This window comes from Tympanuchus pallidicinctus, unplaced genomic scaffold (assembly GCF_026119805.1).
Source record: "Tympanuchus pallidicinctus isolate F22 unplaced genomic scaffold, pur_lepc_1.0 scaffold3, whole genome shotgun sequence".
Taxonomy (NCBI): Eukaryota; Metazoa; Chordata; class Aves; order Galliformes; family Phasianidae; genus Tympanuchus; species Tympanuchus pallidicinctus.
This window is the reverse complement of record NW_026294747.1, coordinates 66,527,074-66,549,945: the sequence shown is the minus strand read 5'-3', so window position 1 is coordinate 66,549,945 and position 22,872 is coordinate 66,527,074. Positions and strand designations below refer to the sequence as shown.

Genomic DNA, 22,872 nt, shown 5'->3' with positions numbered 1-22,872 from the left:
AAATAGGCCGTGGTTCACAAACTACTGTGCACACAGAAACTGCCAGTACAGTGTCACCTTCGGATGCTCTCTGAGGCCCTGAAAGAATAACATGGGGATGAAGAGCAAACAGCACCCAGTAGAGCCAGGGTGACTACAGCAGAGAAAGCCCTGCCTGACAGCCTGGCCAAATTCTGATCACATTAATCCAGGCTTCTTAGCACAGCAATTCACCAGCAATCCCCTCCTGAACAGGGAGGGTGTTGAGCTGTTGGACTGGATTTAGAGGATGGCCATGAAGATGATCAAAGGGCTGGAACACTCATCATATGGAGAAAGGTTGAGAGAGCTGAGCTTGTTTAGCTTGGAGAAGAGAAGGCTCTGGGGAAATCTTATTGCAGCCTTCTAGTACTTGAAGGGAGCTTATAAGCAGGAAAGGGATTGACTTTTTACACTACATGGAAGTGATAGGACAAGAGGGAGTAGATTTAAACCTAAACAAGGGGAGATTCAGATTAGGTGTTAGGAAGAAATATTTTACTGAGAGGGCAGCACTGGCACAGGCTGCCCAGAGAGCTGTGGGTGCCCCATCCCTGCAGGTGCTCAATTCCAGCTTGGATGGGGCCCTGGGCAGCCTGAGCTGGTGGGTGGCAACCAGCCCACAGCAGGGGCTTGGAACTGGCTGACTGCTAAGGTCCCTTTCAATGTAAGCTGTTCTATGATTCTGTATGATTTCTCTGAGGACAAACTTTAGGACATCTTTCCCCAAGGAGTGTGATTAAGACCAGCTCAGGGCAGCAGGCTGCTGACAGACTGAATAGGCTTTCTGAGGCTGCTCTTCTCAGCCACACCAAAAGTACCAGTTTCATGCTGCTGCTTTGTTCTTTTTTTTTTTTTTTTTTTTCCCCAGACCATTGATTCTTCTAATTTGTTGTGTTTTCTTCACCAAAAAATCCTGTAGTTGCTATATGAGTCAGGGCACTGGGGTGTTGTTAACAATGTTATTGACAAGAAGTTGCCAGATCTTTGCTGTCTGAGTGTTACAAAACACCAGAGGTATCGATTACAGATCTGGCTCTGCTCTTTGGTAGTGCTCTACGGCTCCTACCAGAGTGCATGAAGGTCAGGTGCAATAAGTAAGAAATCATGACAGTTTAAAGTCCTCCTCATTCATACAAATGAATTTGTTGAAATAATAAAAAAAAAAGTTAGAAAGTAAAACAAACAAACAAACAAACAAAAAACCCACAAAACAAAAAAAACCAAAAAACCAAACAACCTACCAAACAAAACATGCACACAAGTGATGCCATCAATAGCAACCCTCAGCTGTTTGCTTTCAAAACCACAAAGGATTTCTGCTCACAATAGCTCCTAATAGTTAGCAGGTTTCCTGGTATCAGTGAGTCCCAGACATCTGTAAAAACCTCCCGATCCATTCTGTCTATGCTGGCATGCAGACATTTCATGGAAGCAGGCAAATCTGTAATTCGTCAGGATGCCCAGTGATAATGAAAATGGGGACTGAATTAAGAAAGTAGAAGCATTACTCAGAGATCACATAGTCAGATATTCCTAACACTCACTCCAAAGAGCAAATGCATCTCAAAAACCTCTATGCAGTATGCCATTAATGCATGATAATGATGTATGTTTCCCTCACTTGGTGTAGGCATACCCCACAGTCTTTATCAACTCTCCATGAAAGCTTGTTAGCTAGAGGCACTAAAGCAGCAATAAAATCTGTAGTAACAGTGGCAAAAGTCTTCTGGGTCATCTGCACTGCCGCTCATTGCTGAGGGTAGATGTTCATTGCAAGGTCGCATCATAGCTTCTCAACTTCTAAAGGGTTTGACAAGACAGAATTCCTGTTGCCCAACTGACGTGATGCAGTGAGGCTCCTTACTGTCAAGTCTTGTTTTTTTTTTTCTCCCTGCCACTTAGCAGGCTGCTATGGCTGGAAATACAATTTGCTTATCTGTGCAATGCAGTGAGACAAATCAAGGCTTTCATTATATGCTGAATATTGCTCTATTCAAACCTGCTCAAGCAGCTTTCACTGCACCTTTCTTTTAAATTAAAAGTAACATATTCTTACCAGCTAATCTGTGGGCTTATGACAGCAGGAAGATGGACAGCCAACACTGACACAAGGGATCAATTTCAATAGCTACAGACATATCAAGAAAGTTAGTGATCACAAAACCCTCTGAATCTATCAAAAATTCATTAGATGGTTGCAATAGTTCAAGAACACAAGTGTCCCAAAGCAATCTCTTTTAACTTTTCATAAAGAAATACACTAGAAAGGAAGACTGAAGAGCCTGACATTGCTATTACAGAATTTGATTCTTCAGCCTCATGAATGCCTATCAGCACCTGCACCAGTCATCTTTCATGTGAATTAACTGCATGATTTATTCACTGTAAGCAGCACCTGCTAATCACCTAACACGAGTGCTAATAAACCTTTAGTACTGCAGCATAAGGCTCTATGGTCTAAAACAGGGACTGTACCACATGAACTGCATTTAGTTTAGCTTCAATTTTTTTACCCAATGTAAACTGCTACCGACATTGAAAAGCCATTAAAAACCCACTCAGAGTTTATGTTGCCCTGCTATGGCAAGATTCCCAGAGGTTTCAACCCGAACAGTGATTCAGGAACTGGCTAACTGAAAGACTTAGCTGAACAGTGACTCAGAGGATGAATCTGATTTTACTGTGCTGTATAATTAGAGGAACTACTGAGATCAATAGAATTACCCAAGAATAATCAAAATGAGAGCAGGATAAAAACGGAAGCAGAATTAGCTTATAGCATTATTTCAGTAAAAAGCACTCTTATTAAATAACAGAAACATTTATTATTAATAAAGGTAATGGCATATAATAAAGTTATACCACAGATGGATTGGAGTGGTCTGACTGTTTCTCAGTGGTGGCATTTGCATGTGCAAGCAGGAAACACCAAAAAATACTATTGAAGAGTGAGAACCAGAGTACAAATCCTTTTCATTTACTATGCACAAATCCCAACATCATCAGTTGTAAAATCACACAAAACAGTTGATACACACTTGAATAAGGAAAATGTGCTGATTTTTATTATCCTTTGCTAAAACAGCGTATGTAATCATCTCAATCATATGTAGCAGAAACTGCAGAAAACACAAATTGTTCAATAACCAGTGAAACTATTTCTGGTTGTGCAGGCACCATGAGGACGAGAACAGGTTGGTTTTGACCACACTCAATGTGTGTATGCAAGAATCCTGGCACTGTAAGCTCTCCTAGCCCATGTAGCCCCCATCTCCAAAGCCTTTTGTGGGCACCCACAAGCCTGGCCCTTCATGATGCTGTCAAAATCAGAAATCACTTGGATGTATTGCTGTGTGATGGTGTTGTGCATGTAGCAAGCAGTAAGAAGACTGAAGAAAAAAACAGAAAGGAAAGAAAAGGGTAGGGAGGCTGAGAAACAGTACGACCCTCTTCTACTTGAGGAAAAGGCATTAACAAAATCACTCTGTGAACTTACTGTAAGTTCTGTTCCTCCTACATACAAGCCTTGAGGGATCACCACTATTGAATCAGATAAGCAAACAGAAGAAACAAATATACCTGCATGACAGCATCAACTCATTGAGAGCTCTTTCATCTCTACAACGAGGAAATACAACTTTATCTCAGTCATTCTGAACTGAAGCCTACTATGCAGTAATTTTAAACCCATTCAACTACCACACAGTAGTAAAGAAAAACTTACATATTGGCCTTCCTTGGACCTCTTGGAATTAGTCCACTTCTCTGTAGGCAGGTGCAGATCTACTATTACGCCCAGGCAATACACAGAAGACAGCTGCAGCTGCTGTGGGTACAGGTGGTGGTCCCAGCATAGAGCCTGGGAAGAGGGCACTGAGCCTGTGTAACTGTCATCAATACTTGCAGCCCAGAAACTCCCATAGGTGACTGAGGAAGTAAACAAAACCCAAGGTTTTGTGTATGTCCAGAAATTGGCCAAAAAGCATTAAGGGATGGCCAAAAGTACTGAAGGATGTCTTACTCGCAACACGCTGCCTGGTGGCCTTTCTTGATCCTTCCTATGATCACCTATCACTTATCACTGCAGCTTCAGGTAGGAGCTTTGTGGACCAAGAGCCAGCCATCCTGTACACTCAGCACCACTGTGCCAGCAGAGCAGTGTCTAAAGCAACCCTACAGGATGGTTTTGTAGAAGTTATTTGAAAGAAAAACAGGACCTCATTATTAAGTCCAACACACAGGACAGCCAAGTGGGCAACGACGTCCAGATCATCTCATCCACTGTGCTGGGCTCAGTGATGAAGTCTGAGTAACTGCCTTACTCATTCAAACTGGGATTTTCCAATGGAGATAAATGTATTAAACATATTCTAGGAAATTTCGAAGGTGTTTTGCTATATTTCCTATTACAGGCACTATGCCTACATACTTTCATATTTACTAACGTTTTTATTTTTGAATTTATGAAAAAATTAATTTCCTTAGAGAGTCTAAAGTTTGTGTCTCTAACAACTGCTGGTTTTACTTTAAAGCTACAATAATTTGTCTTCTAATGAGAATTGTAATTGGATAGTGACTTAAACACCAGATGAGGTTCATACTGGCAGTGAAATTACAGAGGTTAGTTTTTTTTTTTCATTTTCTTGTATTGATTTGATTTTTTCTATTGCCTCTGATATCCTGCTTCTCATAGCTATACAGTGATTTCATTATTTTCAAATTTTTAGTTTTGACATAAGCCCATCCATACCAGTACATAAAATTTCTGAGCAAAATATATACCAAAATGCATGCAGAAATACACATATGAACACACACACAGCTATGCATAAGAAATGTAACAGTAAAAACAAATTGCCTACATAATTGGATCTAAAACTGGTAGAAAATAAGTTATTTAAAAAAATGCCATAGAAAGGCAATTAAGAATTTTAAGAAGCAAAAAACCAACCTGATTAATTAACCGCAAATTATAAGTATTACTTTGATCTGCTTTGTACAGAATAGTACCAAATTACTAATTATCCCTGCCCGCTTTGTTCAAAGATCATGAATGTGCATTTTAATTTACACTGGAGTAAGCTAAGTATAGTGAGAGCCAGCGTGTAGAATTCTGCAGAAATCACTTGGGACGAAGGGAAATTCCCCCATTACCATACAAATGACATGCACAGAGTTACAAATGACACGCATCACATCCAGCTCCTATTGTTCCTTAGGATGTAGCAGATAAATACCAGAAATTATAAGAAAGCCTGTAACCTAAAGGATAATAAACGTAACCCATACCCCACAAATCACTATCTACCAAAGGTAATTTTGTCTGCTGTTTTTCACTGATTAAGGGTGACTCTGAAAAAAATACCCTCCCCCCTTTCTCTCTTTATCTGTTGCAATGGCAGGTTAGAGGTTCTGTTTTTATCTACCTAAGAGCTTGTGATATCTAACGTAGACTAATCTTCATTTCCAAAGCCCTTCACAGCCACCTTTACCCTTAAACACTTCCTATTTAGTATCAAGGACAGTTCCCACATAAAAATGACTCATTATAGAAGCTGCTTTGCCAGTATATTTCGACCGTGACATTCACAATGTTAGCAGTGCTGCCGTGCAGAGATTGCAGCTGACCAATATCCTCACTACTCCTTGCAGCCAACTGGGAATGGGGCAGTTTCTATGGGGTGTTTGCTTAGCTCCAGGCACAGCAAGGCAAGCAACTTAGCAAGTACTTTCTCATGGCCAGGTTCTAAAACATATATTCTATAATGTCTTAAAACATTTGAATGGCAAACATCATCAGACTGCAAAGAAATTACCATCATCCTTGCTGAGTAGGATGAGAACTGCTGAGCTGTACTCCTTGGCCCTCTGTTTATCTCATAAAACAGTTATTTTATAAATCATGTTATTCCTGGACAATTCGGATGCCAATTTTAACATTTATTATCCTCTTCTTTCTCAGGCTTTGTTGGATGTCTTTCATCTCCTCCCTGTGATTTTCCCCTGGAAGATTCAGCAGCTCAGGGCTGGCTGACTGTCCCCTTCCACTGATGGCTTATGGCTATGGTTTCCAAAGGTGGGAACACTGACCCACTCCATGGGGACAGGTACAAGCGTGTGGGAATATCCATCACAGACCTAGGCTGTGATTTACTCCTTGGGCACCCTCAGAGTGATCATTCCCTCCAACTCCTTCAGATAACGAGCTCCAGAGTATACATTTCAGTTATGTTATCAGCACATCAGATGGAAGGTTTCATCTTCACAAGGCTTATCAGTACTCTGCTAATACATGAAAAAAAGCATAGTTACATCATGGGACAGACCTCAATTATTTTTCAGTTTGAAGAGCATTTATTGGAAGAGGGCTAACAGGAAGTTTGGTTTCTACTTCGCAGATCTCCATCTCCTAAGTGGAAAAGGGAGCACGATATACTGCCATGAAAACAACCACCTGGTTGCCTAATTGCCTGTAAATTATCTCTCTGTGCCTTGTGTGCTCAGAGAGTTGGCTCAGTGCAATTTTAAGTCCAAAATGATAGGTAGTGTAAATATTTAGAGAAAAATACTAAGGATCCATTATTTTTCCATTGTAATTTAAAGAAATGTAGCAGTGCTGTGCTTGCCCGCTAAGGATTTATGTGTTCAGAGGAGCCAAATTCACTCAGTTTATACCTGTGAATTCACAACATGATTTGCTATTTTCCAATTGAAACAAAAAATAGACACTCAGGAAAACTGTGCAGCCAAACAACTGCTTTATTCTTTCTTTCCTTTTTCAAGTGGCCAGCACATTGCATGCTGCTTCCACTCAGCAAACTATAAACTTAAAATGAGGTTAAGTCATACAGGAGAAGTGACTCCTCAGGCATATTTTGCTTGCTATGCTGTAGGCAAAGGGCTAATTTCTCCTCCAAACCTTTCTCAGTTGCACTTTCAGATGCATACTTTCTGCAAGAGGAGAAGTCCAATTCAATCTAAGGACTGAGATGGCCAGGAGCAATCTGTAGATGCCCGAGCAACGTTACTTTGCTGGAATCAAAGCCAAATGCTTTGTGATCTCCTGTTTACTGATAAGCACTGCCGTGGACTTGCATTTGTAATGTCTGTTCTGTCTAAGCAAACAGTTCATTCAGGAGATCATCAGTTCTTGGATGGGAACAGAAAGGTTGGTTGGCTGGTTTAAGATGCTTAACTAGGGGTAATAATTGGGCTTTCAGCAACCAACCAACCATCACACTGCCACTACTACCTGGAGACCATGCTTCAGACCACGCAATTTGTTATTTGCCACCTCACCTCCTTCTCAGGATCTCCTATAGGCCCAGGTACATTCTCCAAGTTAGAAGCCCAGAGGCATTGCTTCTTCTATGCCACACACTCTCCACACTTCCTGAAGCTTCCTTTCAGGCTGAGGTGCCAGTCAGAAGTGTTGTGCTACACAATCTCCTCATTAAAAATAATCCTGGCCTTCTGTAATGAGTATATCATGTACTACAACACTTCCAAGTGGTAGCTCACACCAGAAGAACATTGCTATTATGTCTGCCTTTCTGTCAAACGACTCCCACCACTCATCTGGCACCACATGCTCTCTGGTAACAGAACCAGAAAAACACCATGAAAGTTCTCTTTTCTTCTCACTTTCAGAATTGTTTTTCTTTCTTGCATCATTTTGGAGCACACTAAAGTGGAAACAGATTCCTTCAGGTTGTCACCCCTGATACAATCTGGGCAACATGCACTAAATGATGGGGATTTACAGACCTTTGAAAACCCTGCAGCAGCTTTGTGCCAAGCCTCTGCAGTGCAGTACAACCCTGAAGAACTTCAAGACACAGCTCTCCATCCTGTCCTGTACTCAAGGTTTCAAGCCTGCTTGTGATACACCAGAACAACACATAACAAGCTCTAAGTTAGGATGGGTCAGTTCAATAATCAAATGAACTTCAATTTTTCTAATGAGGTATTGAATCTTTTAAGTAATCTCTGTGCACACAGCCTAAGGTAGAGACCAGAAAATCAAAACAAATGCAATAAATACAGTGATCTCCAGATAATTCCTAATGAGTAAGATTTATTTCACTGTCTGTTTTCAGACTGTTGCCTTCAATTTTAGAAGTACAATAGTGTGAAAACATAATGTTTTGCTTTTAGGAGCTGTTTTCCTTCAGTTCAGTTTCTGACCACTTTCTCAAATCTGTAATCTGCCTACCTTGAATGCCTCCTTTAAAAAACTGCTTTTGATCTACTTTGATTCAGTAGCAACCGATGCTGATTTTTCCCCCCCTGCTATTGTCATTAAATCAAATACAAGGCAATGACTCAATTTCAAAGGAAAGCAAAACTAATGTAGGAGGCAAATGCTTGTGAGTCATACGAGTAGAAAGGGAAGGCCTGAAGTGATTTATTCCTATATTTGGGGTGATTTGAGAGTCAGGTGCGAGGCTGTCATCCCCTCTATGGTGCAGAACAGAAGTAGTAACACAGCAGAGCTGGGGCAGCTTAAACAATATGCATTTGTCCTCCTGTTCGTAGGATGCCCCCTGGGTTGGAAAGCCTCCTCCCCATGCTGAAATCCTCAGGGCTCACCTGGCCTTCCTGCTGATGCTTACCCCCTCCAGATGCTTCTCTCCAACTCCACCTTGTCACCATACCTGCCCAGGACTAGGCAGAGAACAACCAGATCTGGGTTTTTGTGACAGCTACACCATGCCTTTCATTTGACATCCAGGGCCCAAGGTGAGGCTCTCACCTCAGCTTTGTGTCCTAATTTCTCTGAGCTCATCTAAAATCAGGTCAATAACTGTGCCTCAGTTTGCCTGATTCTAGAAAGATGATAATAACTCAAGTTCTACCAGGATATAATGAGAAGTTTTATTAATTGATGATTGTAAAAGGCATTAAGATCAAGACAGAATAATTGCCTCTGTGAAGGTCATAATTAGATGTACCAAAAAATACATCAGAGCGTTCTCTGCAATGCTTATCTCATTTTATCCTTGTACTTCAGCTACAAGGAGTGTGGGTGCTAAGAAGAGCTGTGCTTATAAGCACTTTGCTACACTGACACCCGAACACACACATGCAAGTGATGTTGAACAAAAGAGAAACAGAGAAAGGGTCATGTGGCACCAAAACAGAAGAAAGACATCTTGCAGTGAAGCACCTCTGGGCAAAGATACGTGTCAGGGTAGTCCTACCAGGATATCCTGGTACGGATAGGTTAGATATTAGGAGAAATTTCTTCTCAAAAAGAGAGATAAGGCAGTGGCACAGGCTGCCCAGGGAGGAGCTGGAGTCCCACGGATGTGTTCCAGAACTGTGGAGATGTGGCACTGAGGGATGTGGTCAGCGGGCACAGTGGGGGTAGGCTTACAGCTGGACTTGATGATCTCCATGGTCTTTTCCAACCTTAATGATTCTAAGATTCTATGTGCTGGCTCTCCCTGCCAGCATGTCAGCTCAGGGTCAACACTAATCTGATCCAGGCAGGGATTGTGAAAAGCTCATCTGACTCAGGCTGTGAAATCATGCCCTTGGATCCTAATAACATCTACAGTGACCAGTTGTTGTGCCAGGGAGAATTAAAATCAAAAGTTGGGGGGGGGGGGGGGGGGGGGAAGAATAAACTGACACACATTCATGAATCCCAAATCCTGCTTTAGGGAGAACTGGAAGACTTTGCATTTTAAAAATTATTATTTATCACTCTAGTACATTCTAAAAAGTTCTCCATGAGACACTAAGGGCCATATTTATGAACATGATAGCACTGCGAACTATCCCAGGATTATTAAAAGGATTTGAGAAAAATCAAAATGCGTGTAGAAACTCTGGAGAAATTTTCAGAAAGACATGCAACGTAATGACGGATTTTTATATTCACAGAGACTTCTAAAAGAACTCATTTTAAACCTTTTTTTTAATCTTTAAAGCTCTTTTCCGCACTCTGCTTGCTTTTTATTTTCCACTGAATATTTGATGCAACAGTTGTAGTTCTGAATTAAAGTTCAGGTTTAAAAAAAACCACCCAAACAACCCACCAAAGAACCAACCATACACACTAATCAAAAGCAAAAATGGGATTTCATCTCGCATTGCTTCTCCTTTTGAATCAGGATGCTATTTGCATACTACATCTTCTCAGCAAATCATGCAGATTTGTGAGTGCAGCACTCTAACCACATCATCTCCGTGCAAAAGCTCTGGATACTCGCATCACATGGAGGCAATGTAACTTCCACTTTCCTGCAAAGGGCTAAGGAGATGAGTTTTGCCCAATTTCCTCCTTCATTACATCTTACATGATTTTTATTTTTATTTTTATTTTTTTTTTTTTGCAGGTGACAATTACAGTCCTTTGAGTTTCTGCTTTCCATTTCCTCTATAAATTTAATAGAGTATTGTTGGGTTTATTTTTCAAATAAACTTTGAAACATTTCCAAGGAGATTAAGCCCTGTTACATAAGGGCTTTTCTTTTAGCTAATGCAATATTGTATGTTTCTCTATTCTCTAATGAAGTTTGGAAGCCCACTCTGCACTTATTCCTTTTTATCAACACATGTTCCCATGCCCTTCTGTATTAACTCCTTCCCTGCGAGACAGATCCTCTTTCCTCCAATCCTTGTTGCTCTTATTACACCAACAGAATCAGAGAAGAAGAAAAAAAGAAGAAAATAAATAAATTGATCAAAAACCAGCGTAAGAATAATGCAAGGAGCACAAAGAAGAAAGAAACAGGAGTATTTACTTAAGGAAAAGAACTGTAAAACATTCAGCCTGGAAGGGGATTACAGATGCATAAGAAAATATGATCTACAAGAGATTTAACAGCTATACTGAGCAATACCTTTATAAGCCACAGTGCAAAGTAAACTTATAATCCTCATTTTGAATGTTTGTTACAACTTCTTTTTAAAATATGTATGTAGGTAGACTGAACCTGAAGTACGATATAAACCTTTAATAAAAGGTTAAAAATTGTTAATACATCTCAGACTGGAATGTAACTACTAGCAGATCCCAGCAGAAAGGTGTCATTCTCTGTTCCCAAGCATTGTAGATTTAAGGCTTAAATGGCTACCTTCAAAAATGCAATGCTGTAAAATTAAGTAGAAACACTCAAAAAAATCCAAGCAAAATCTTGGAGTAATACTCAGAAGTTTAAGGAACATGGTTAGAGGTATCAATTTCTGCTCAATCATACAATTTTCCTAGAATCTAAAATGTAAGTTAGAGTGCTGTGCATGCTAAATGAGATTGAAATACTTGAATTTCACATCCACTTCTCTGACCCGCCTGTTCCCTACGTGAATTAAGAGAAATTTTTTGTTAATAGACTGCAATTCAAGTACACTGACTGGCAGTAGTTGCCCTTTGCTGTGCAATCAGCACCAGGAGAGCCAGAAAGGAGATGTTCTTGTGGGGTAACTTACACCCAGCTGTGCAACAGTCAAGGAATCCTAGCTATGTCACAGAAAATGTTACTTCAGAACCATGCAATGCCTCCACACTTATTAAAAGCTCAAAAATCCTTTAAAGGTGAGAGTTTTTCAAAACTGACAGCCAAATGATTCCTTTATAAATAAGCAGCATTTTAAATAATTGTAAATAAATTATAATATTTAGCTCTTAGCAGCAGTTCATGGGGCTGCTCTGTTTGATGTCACTCAAAACAGCAGACTAAACTTCTCTTGTGTAGATACGAAGGGTAAGAACTTCATGTTCTTAAAGCTTCTGAAGGTTGGGGAAAGGGGCACAACAAATTTTCAGTAATTTTCAGAAAAAAAGTCTCAGCAAAACTGCCTGGCATGCAAACAACAGTTGGCCAAGATGGCAGCACAAGCTGGCTGAAAGCTGGATCACTCAGCACAAGGAGCAGTGGTTTGGTGGGCGCTGTGGTGACAGGTTGATGGTTGGACTTGATGATCCTAGAGTCTTTTTCAATCTTAATGATTCTGTGATTCTAAGTCTTCCTGTGCTACTGTAAGGAACCTGCTCTAGCAAGCGGGGTTGGGTTTGCTTATCTCTAGAGGTCCCTTCCAAGCCCAGTGAGTCATACAGCACCTGTAGGCAGCTACTTAACACCAGCACACACCAGTCAAGGTGTATGTGGTCACTCGTATTTTGCTACTTTCTTAGGATCTTTACAATTTTCGCTTTTCCTCCTCTTTTTCTCTTGCTAATCATCATCACTCAGTGACATAAACTAATAGAGAGCACAATATAATCCCTGGATGCTTTATCTTCTTGTAACTATGGTATGCCAATCACTATAAAGACCTGCCCTTGCTCTTCAGTTCTCCTGATGCAGGTATATCTGCTTCCACTGGTGATTGGTATGAACACAACAGTCACCACTGGGCTTAATCTGCAAAATGTTGCACTGTAACATCCATGTCCTCACGTGCAAGAGGCCCCTGATATCTGCCCGAAGGAGAGCTGGGAGCCTGAAACACACCTAAAACTGTTCAGTTTTCTCAATGGTAGCACCCAAGTGTGTTGGCTATCATTTCTCACGTAGCATCGAGCACATGGAACATAGATAGCAATGCTGGAGATTGCTTTCCAAGCACAAAGATTTAAGCTCCTGCCTGCTCTGCCAGAGGAAACAGCTGAGCTCAGCTCTGTGGGGCACTGTTCAGTCCAATCCTCCTCACATGAGTTCACCCTTTCATCCTCGGGTCGCTGCCTCCCTGCTTGCAGACCCGCTCCAACCTGTGGCTGCTTCCAGCTCACATTAGGAGCAGGCCTTACAGCTTTTTTCAAAAGCACGCTTCATTTCATCGATTTCATTTCCCCATTAGAAGAGCTGACGGATGGGAATTATGAGCAGATGACCAACTGCTGTCATTATTTCTGATATTCTTTTGATTTTGCTACATTTATGCAACAATGGATAGGTCAAACCTCTAGCGAGGCTCACATTTCTTGGCAGAATTTTCATTCTCTTGATGTACCTTTCACTTTTTCTAATTTAGACAGAGTACATTTATTTTTGCTTTTTACATTTTTTTTTTTTCTTCTGGCACATGCTCCTTATTCAGGCCAAAGATCAGTGAGATAAAGAGATAGCTATTTAAACTTCTTACAGGTTTTCCACTGGCCCCTGAATTTCCATAAGCAAGAATTCTTCCACTGTGGTGGATCAAGTGCATCAAGAGGAAAAAAAAAAAACAACCAAAAAACCCACAGAAATTTACTTTTTAGGTCAAATTGGTGGAATTATGTACTAATAAAATTTCTAAAGCAATCCTTCAGTTTCGGCCGTACTTATTTCTGTCATTTTAATCACTTCGTGAATGCAGCACTTTAAGATTTGTAGAGCCTTTAAGGATGGAAAAGACTTTTAAGATCATCTAGGCCAACCATCAGTCCAACATCACTATACCATTCTTAAATTCTCCAGAACAGAGATCCCTACAGTGCCCTGGGCACCATGCCCTATCTTTTCCCTAACATTTACATGCAACCATTTTTTGTGCAAATCAACCCAATTTCTTTTAATCTTCTACAGCATTATAGAGGCTGTTACATTAGGCACAACAAAAGTCAATTCTGCCACCACAGAAACGAAGCACTTCAATTTGTTCACTGTAACCTGAACCCCTAAATGCATTGTGTGTTTTACAGTATCAAATCACTGGTAAGACTTAATGGAGAAAAAACAAGGTCTCAAAATTGGGAGAGTTCTTAAGTGCTGTGTAACATTCACATTTTTTCTAGGAATAATGACAATTCAAACTTTTTTTTTTGCAACTCTGATAGTGGTCACAGAGCATGAATATTACAGCTCAGCTGTAGTGAAGATTGGCATCACTACTGTGAGCTTCCATGCAATTAATCCAGACTTCAGACTTAGCACAGCATATGTCAAAATATATTCTGCAATATTTAAACTGCAGAAATTACAGATTAGTTCCTCAAAATGCGAGTATAATCTGAAAATGGGGACAAAGTATTTCTCCTAAGGCTACTGTAAATGGCTCTGATGCATATAAACAGAACTCACATACAAGTAGAAGCTCCTAACAGTTGTGTTGTACAACCCAATACATGTTTTAGATATATTTGACTCAGTGATGCAGAATTTGCTGGATATCTGTAAGAATAGATCTGTAAATACCAGGTGCTACTTTCATACTGATCTACATATTTCTGTTGTCAGTTTTTCATTTTCATTCACATACTCAAGGAGGGCAGTAGCTAACTAGGTTTAATTTGGCTGCAAACTGGGTAGCTTTTTTCTCTCACATAAGATGAATAAGAGACAAATATGTGCTCGACAAAGCAACAGTAAAATAGCAGAACAGAAAGGAGACTCTACTACAATAGTTGGGTTAAATTTTGTGGGAAGCTTCAAATCTCAACTAAATCTGCAGAGATCAGAAGACTCACTATGGATTTAAACTACTGTAACCAAACTGCTCTCACGTGTTCCATGTAGACTGCAAATCTAGCTCAGGAAGAGATTCATATCAATTTCACGATTACTTTAATCATGCCCAAGGAGACCTGTTGCAACTCGAAAGAATGTTTAAGATTAAAATACTGGCAACCACAGCATATAACACTTTCTTTTTGCTATATACATATAGAAATCATCTAATAATAAAAGCCTAGCCAAAATAAACAATCAAAAAATTAAAAAAAAAAAAGAAAAAAATCAGAGCAACAATGAATGAATTGCAAGGCATTGCATGGAACTGGAAGAAGCTACCTGAAATATTATGAAGGTGGATCTGATTTATTGGAAATCTCCCCTTTGACAATGACTAGGCTGGCATTAGATATAGGAGGACAGTAACTTATTATAGAAAGGACAATTCTCTTTTCCTTTATTGGCTGGAGGTGAGCTCACACCAAGGTACTGCCTTCAGCATTCTATCACCCATAGCCACCAAGCAGGGTGTGTTGAAGGGAAAAATCTATGCTCAGCTTAGCAACAGACTTCGTGAGCTCTAAATTTCTCTCAGTAAAGCATGCAACACATGATCATGGTGCCAAGAGAAGTCTGGGGGCTCAAAGCTCTTCCTGAAAAAACAGCATGTTAAATAGGGAATCTGACAAGGGAAAGCACATGCTTCTTCAGTGCAAACACCAACAATCTCACTCCCTGAACACCCTGGACTTGGAGCATTGGCAGCTACTGACTGACAGGCGAAATCAGGACAGCCACCTGGCTTCCTTCCACTGCACCAAGGAGATCACTGACCTCAGTAAATAATATTCTGTTTTCCTTCCAAAAGTCATCCTGAAGCCAGAATGATGGCAATCCAAAAATTAGAGCATGACAGGTGTTGGGTTTGGCTGGCAATCTCCTTCTAAACAACCTTCTGCAGAAAGGGAAGGTTAAAGCCTGGGCTAGAGCTGGCATGGCTTATTGCAGTGAGGCAATGGATTTTGAAGCCTGTCCAGAGAACGGCACATTTAAAAGTTTTCAGGAGCATGCTGACTTCTAGGCAGGTGTTCTCAATGTGCATTGTAAATGGTTCAATTTTCTCTGACCTTAACCAACTGAGAAGGGCCAGGAGCCCATCCCCAGTGATGCAATCCATATGAAAGGGAAACTCCACCAATACTAGAAGATCATGGAACTTCTACCAAACCTTTCATTGTATGGCCAGCTGAAATTTAAGCCTTTTTCCTTCTTTTTAAACATAGATAAGGCAAAACATTGCTGCATACAGCTGACCTTCCTTGAAATAACTGTAAATAATTCTGTTACAAACACATGGCTGAGGTGTAAAGCTGCCCTTCATTTTTATTTGCCCACAACAGAAATGGACAGATCATGCAAATCAGCATGCAAATAAACGTAGGCTTAAAAAAAAAAAAAAAAAAAAAAAGTCACTTACATTTTCAATGCTAAAGCTAAAGAATGGCCAATTGGGAACTGCATGGCTGAAGTGTTATGCAACAGCTGCATGCACTTAATAGGCAATGCTGAACAATGCACAACATGCAGAAATAAACTTTCTATTTTAATATAGAGATGTCACTGAAACAATAACTGGGTCTCCTGCCCTACCTGAAGAGGCACAGAGCCAAGGGTAAAAATTCCACGTCTTCCTCATAAGCCATAAATACAATCTGCACGTTCCTGAGGAAAACTCAAGGATTTCTAGACTTAGGGTACACTGTGAAGGCATCTCCAAGTGCTCTTTGTTATCCTTTGCTCCACAATGGAAAAAATGCAGAGCTACACATTTACCCACTTCCATGGAAAACTTTACTTAACTGAAAATACATTAACTGTTAAAAATAAACAGATGAGAATTGCCATTCACTGCCCTAGTGGTTCTTCATGTGCAGTGTCCAAGAGCAGTCACAGAATCACAGAGGCTTAAAAAGATCAGTAAGATCATCCAGTTCAACTATGAACCATCACCACCATGCCCAATAAACCATATCCTTATGCACCACAGCTACATGTCTCTTGTAAACCTCCATGGATAGTGACTCCACCACTTCCTTGGGCAGTCATCTGCTTCATTAACAGTCCTATCCAGGAGGGCCCTTTTGATTGTCTGGAGTCCTGCCTTAAGCATCCTTTTGGTGAGAGATCACTCTATCCAGGAGATCTTAAAACGTTCAGTGATGACTCAGTCTAACTTTTACCCCCCCGTAAGCCTTGGAGCAGTTAATTACTGGGAAAGGCTAAACCTACACAGTGAGACGTTACACTACCTCATCTCCTCTGATGACACCAAACAGGAATTTTTGTAGTTACTAGCATTCAGCCTAATTATGACTGCCCCTTGCCAATCTGTCCAATCATCAGTTACTGTTTTCAAGCACTAAAGGTTTAGAGATCTCACATTATACAATGAAGAATCAAGCACACAGATGAATTAGGCAGAGAGCAATACTTCAGCAGACATATCTAGCATTTACCCAGCATTAAGGCCATTTCCAGACTTCCAGGATTAATGCTTCTGACCATAAGAAATATATCTACGTCAGTTGGTTGAAATACTATAAGCATAAAAGATACTGCTCAAGAGAAATGCTATTTGTTTTGGCAGCTGTTACCAGGCGCTGCACCTCTGAGACCAGCCATACAGGTTCTAAATATACACTCTGATTTTTCTGAGATGCTGATTAAATTATGGAAAAGATTTTTCTTTATTACTGCATTCTCTTTTCTCTCTTTGCAACGTCTAGGAAAGGAACAGAAGCACTATTAGCGTGAATCAGCCAGCAGCTTTGGCTCTGTCATTCCCATAAGCACAAAGGGAGTTTCAGGGAAGTGCACAGGAGGGGAAATTGGAAGTCTTTTACTAGATCTTGCAGCAAAAAATTCTGCAGTTTCATTGTCTTAATGATGATGACATCCTGGCCTCCCCCACCAGGTGTCACTACAAAGTCATTTAAGAGGATCTGTTGGTGATAAAGCAAGATGCGGGTGGAATGAAGATTAATAAGGCATGCGACTCAGAGCTGGAAAAAAAGAGTCTCTTCTCACTCCTCCTCTCGCTCCCCAGCCAAAAATAAAGCAGAGCAACACCACTGTGCATTAAGCTCAACAGAGCAGAGTATCAATTTTAGATGTCGGATACGTATAATTCATATTGCATAAGAGTTTTAAATGAGAGCCAAGTGAGCCATTCAGATGTGCTCCTCCAGCGTGAGGCTGAGGAGACCAGATGAGATGTCACAGCTACCAGGTCAGTACTGGTCTGGAAAAGGGTCCTTGCTTTGAGGTAATCTTCAGGGACTTGCACAACAAACCCTTACCACGGCAGGGAAAGGAGGTGAGGGATTAACTCATGTGTAACTCTTCCTTTTACAAGCAAAGTCCCTAAACCACAAACAAAACAAGTCCTTCAGATCAGGTTGCAAAATGGTTTATATGGTACTGCTTTTATGTCTAAGGGCACAAGAAATAAGCAGCGCCCTCCGTTTCGCAGTCTGCACACAGGATCAGCTCATCTGTGGGTAAAAATCCATCCTCCCCCTCCCACCCATGGAAGGAACACATGGAACGTGCCTGCTGCTCCACTCCCCTGTGACTTCCATGCAGCAGAATGCAACATCAGAGTCGTGTCTGTGAATGCAAACTTGCTGAAAAGAGGTCAAACCAGGACTTCAGAGCAGAGCAGCCAGGGAAGGTCCTTGTCCTGCCCAGCAGAGCCATGTACAGGGAGCCTGAAACAGGCTCAGGCAGGATTCAGCGCTCCCCAGGATTCAGCCAGAAGTGAAAAACCCTCTTTGTGCATGCTATCCGTTTAAATGCTGAGCTGGTTTCAGCCACAGCACTTTAAGTTCTCTCTTATGGGATCTCACAATATTTTAGCACAGGCATCTATCAGGCAGAACTCTGAAAATGTTAAGTCAGTCTACATGCAAACACTGTCAATGCTTATTTTAGTAATAAAAGCCATGTTTAATCTATGCTTTCATGTTTCAGTAATCTATGTATCAATCTATAGCCTTCCAGCTAAATATACTAAGTAGATTAAGCTCTGATTGATTCAAAATGTTTTTCACTATATTATCAAAAGTCTACAGATCAGCATAAATACCATGAGGAATTTTTTTTTCCCCTTTGGCAGATTTACAAAAGCAGAGCTTAACTTGAATTGAAATGAACTCCTGCATTTTTACAGGGCAAAAAAAGCCTGTCAAACCTCCTCTAGTTCTGCATTACTTCCAGACCTGGTAAAGACCTGTGATTAATAGCTCAGAGCATCTATTCTGTTGTGCCAAAAGCAACAGTGCTATGAAGAGGAGTGTTTCCCCTGTACCCACCATTTATCTCAGCCATTGGGAGATACCCCAAAGACAGCACTGCTGGGGCTGCAATCTGCCCACGGTGCAGGCAGCTCTACAAAATGGAGGAGTAGGAGTGTTGGTGATACGCTTTTAAAGATGACAGTAAAAATACTGCAAGTGGCTTCCTCAAGACTGAAAATACCAACATTTTTATTTCTGTAATGCATGCAGGAAAAGTGATAAGCAGGTCACGAACCCGCCAGGTGCTCCAGTGAAGCTCAGCTGCCATTGCTGGCAGTGGTGAACTTCAGCAACAAAAAGAGCATAGAGCAACATGCCCAACTCGCTGTGATCTTGTTTCAGCGGCTCTTTGCAGACTATCTGCTGGAGGTGGCCGCACAGATGGAACAAGATCCCTACATATGCTCAGCATCCACCCCGGGAGCTCGCTGAGACAGTAGTGATGCAAGCAGACGTGGGTTTGAGCATCCCAGCTCAACTAGTGAGGTGGAGGAGACATTTCCAAACATCACTAGGAATGGAGGGAGGTGAAAAGTAGCCCTGGGATGGTAAATTTTGATCCTAGCTCAGATTTCAAGAAATTCCACTCAGCTGAATTTGAATTTAAAGACTCTAGTTCTTTCCCCCACCTTTCAAAGATGAAGCGCCCAAGAAAAGGGGAGAATTTGGTTAAATAAAGTTGCTGGTAACCATGTAACAGCAGAGTATCCCAGCTGCTGGAAGGGTAATGCTTCAGCCTTTCTAATGTTAACGCCTGAACTCTCACAGACTCCTTACCCACTCACCACTCTGCCATATCCAATTCATTCTGGGATCATTCTCCATCCATCAGTGCATTCAGAGAACTGACACTTGGATGCTGCGAACCCATCTGATCCTGCCTCCCCACAGCTTGTTCACACATCTGCCTCAGTACTGATCCTACACCCAGCTTCACCTCCAAGGGAAGGAGCTCAGCTTACAAGGGCCACCTTTGGATTTGAGTGGAACTCTATCGCCTGAAAACACATATTTCAGATTTTCCTAGGGGTCCCTCTTTATCTTGCTTGATAAGTAAAAGGAGTTTTCATTTTAACATCAGCCCTATGTTCTTGGGCTCAAAGTGACATTTCCAAAGGGATGTTATAACCCGATTTCTGTTAAAATGTACTCCAAGTGAACAACAAGATCAGAGGTCTTACTGCATACACAGTACTCAGAAAGATTACAGAACCTGGCTTGGTATATTCACAGACTGTATTTGGTTCCTTTATCATCCCAGTATATTAATATACAGTTAACAAGTAAGTTCATTATAAAGGACAAACCTGAAAGTCAATGTCTGCCAAGAAATTGCCCGAGCAATCCAGTAATTGAATAAAAACACATGTCAGCAAAACACAAGTGTCACCACGGGCTTCGAGCTCACCAGTGTGACAAACTTCTCCTGTCAGCATGCTGCTGCGTGCAAGGCTCTATGAGAAGACCTTGTGTACCAAGTGATGTTTTGCAGCAAAAGACAGCTACCAACATGCACACCTGACCTACAGAGTCAAACCAGCCTGTCCAGAACTTCAAATTCATAACGTAGAAATCAAAGAAAATCAGCACTTCGCAACTTCTTAGCCACTCCTCTGGTGACAAAGAACTTCACAAGGGGAATATTTGCTCGTCAATGTTCTGCAGTACAACATAAACATGAACTTAAACACCAAAAGTAATCCAAACGGGTATCAGATTTCTGCCAATGTGTTCGATGAGTTTGGGGCTGTGCCTGCTGCCCTGGGCAGCCCATTCCATGCTCACCGCCCTCTGGGGCACAGCCTTTCCCTCACCCCCAGCTGCCCCTCCCCTGACAGTGCCATATTCCTTCAGGCCCCATGGCTGCCCCTCTGCTCCCTGTGAGAAGCTGCAGCTGCCATGAGCTCTCCCCTCAGCCTGCTCTGCTCCCAGTGAATCCTGGGCTCTCAGCCACTCTTCATATATCTTCCCCTCTGGACCCTTCCAGCAATGACCCTCTGCCCCACCAGGTCCATTTTCAAGGGAAGGAACCCAATTACTGAGAGAACCTGGCTTTCAGAAAACTGTCAGCTGTCAAGAGCTGAGTAGCTTCTAAGGCACACATAGAGCTGTGGCAAACAACCGATCAAGTAAAATTGTCTCCGAGCTTCTTCCCTTAAAATAGAAGCAACCTCCCCTCCATGTTTCTGTCCTTTCCAGTGACTTGAAAACTGTCACATCTCTGAGTGATTGCAGGTGCCACTAAATAATGAACCAGCTCTGTTCATTAATGCTTCGTGATTTATTACTTTTGGACTAAGGGAAAGAAAAACAGCCTGAAAAACAAAACAGGATTCTGACATCACTTGACATTATTTTCAGTCCAGCACTTCAGACAACTGTTAGAATAGCAAATTTTTAGCAAATGTCCACCAGTCCCCAGAAATGTAGCAATGAACATCTAAATTCAGACAGTTCTGCCAAGAGTGTAGAGTGTAAAAAAACTCATAACTAACTGCCATCCTAGAAGTTGTGTCCTACCTTCATATAGCCAGTCGCTGAGCCCATTGAAAATAACACCTTCTTTTCCTGAGGAGACCACTCGAATGGCTTGTTTCCCCACATGGGCACAGTAATAGATGTTATTCTCAAAGATAAAAATCTGATTTGAAAGGAGAAAGAAAAAGAGAAGAGCATTAAGCAGTGGCTCCATTTTAAGACGTTGCATTTAACTTTTACAATAATTGGTAGTAAAGGAAAAAAAAAAAAATCACATATGACATTTTTACAGCATTTTCATCCAAAAAAGATTTTCACAGCTTGCTTCCAATGTCATGAACTACTGGAAATATGCTAATTTATAGCAAACTAAGCCCTGGTCCTCCAACACAAGCTTTATTTTTCTTGGTCCTGTCCTCATTTCAGAAATTGAAGAGTGCCATGAGAAGGCACGAAATGAGGTACACTACCTCTCCAGATTTTGAAGAAGTGCTTCAGGACACAGAGTTGATGGCGACTAAACTGATTACTGGAAAATGCTTTTTACATATTTCCATTAAGACTTAGTGCTACCAGATCATTTTTGGGAATCAGACTGTTCATTTAGGTGTTTAAGAGATGATGAGCGAGCCAAACTTTAGCCAGCCACTTAAATATACATATCTCTCTATATATTTATATATATTGGTCTATGGAATCATCTGGTTAGGTGCTTAAATGTCACCACTGACACAGAGATCCTCTCCTTCCTCCCCTCAAAGTGAACCACAGCCTAGTCTTATTCGGAAAAAAATTTCTGAGATCCACTCAGGCTGCAGAGATGTACTGAACAGAGTACCAGGCAATCCATACAGACTAAAAGACAAAACTGTTAATAGAGTTCAGCAGATGTTTACAGATGAGTTTATAGAAGGTTGGGCTATTGGAACAAATGTTAGGTATCTACAGCACAATACGAGAATGCAATTTCTCATGCTGCACTCATGAAAGGATAGAATTGAGTAAAAGTATTTGCTTTCAGCTTCTGTTTCACGTCCTACTGTGGTATGTGTTTCAACTAAAGATGAGCTGGAAAGATACCACAAGAAAGTATAGGTCCTAACGTAGTTTTGGCAGTTGTTACTGCGAGTTTACCTAAGGATAAAAAGTCTGACTGTAACTGGAACTTGCTTTTTGCCCTTCTAGTCTACAAGGGCTTTTAAACTAAAGAGAGGCCATTAATATGTTTTTGAAAGAAAAAAATACATTGTGGAAGATTCAATCCTGCCTTCATTTTCAGTAAGCAGAGAATCCAGACTGAAGACCTCTAGTAGGGAATTCAATGTGTTAGCTAGCTTGTTCATGGGAGGGCTGCCAAAACATAGGGAAAAAAAAAAATAAAAAAAAAATCAGGAAGACCACAGTGGACAAAATATGAGGTTGTTTTTCAAAGCCTATAGGGAAAAAAAGAATAGAAACTGGTGAATATTATTAGCAATATGGGGTGGCAATGGGGATAAAAAACAGTGCTGGGACACAATAGCCTTAGTGCTGTGGACCATTCTTCTCTGCAGCTCCTCCTGCCACAGCCAAGGCTCTGCACTCCCTGCTGTGTATCTTCAATTTGCACAACAGACACCCTGGATTGTCCA

At 41.1% G+C, this 22,872-nt stretch overlaps 1 protein-coding gene across 6 annotated transcripts in view; it reads right to left on the bottom strand.

Moving 5' to 3' along the window:
- Positions 1-22,872, bottom strand: part of DPP6 (dipeptidyl peptidase like 6) — a 486,394-nt gene that overhangs the window by 57,888 nt on the left and 405,634 nt on the right. For all 6 annotated transcript variants that reach the window (XM_052692599.1, XM_052692601.1, XM_052692602.1 and 3 more), the window contains exon 8: positions 21,284-21,404. In XM_052692599.1, coding sequence (XP_052548559.1) covers positions 21,284-21,404 — 121 coding nt within the window. The remainder of the gene's footprint in view (positions 1-21,283; positions 21,405-22,872) is intronic.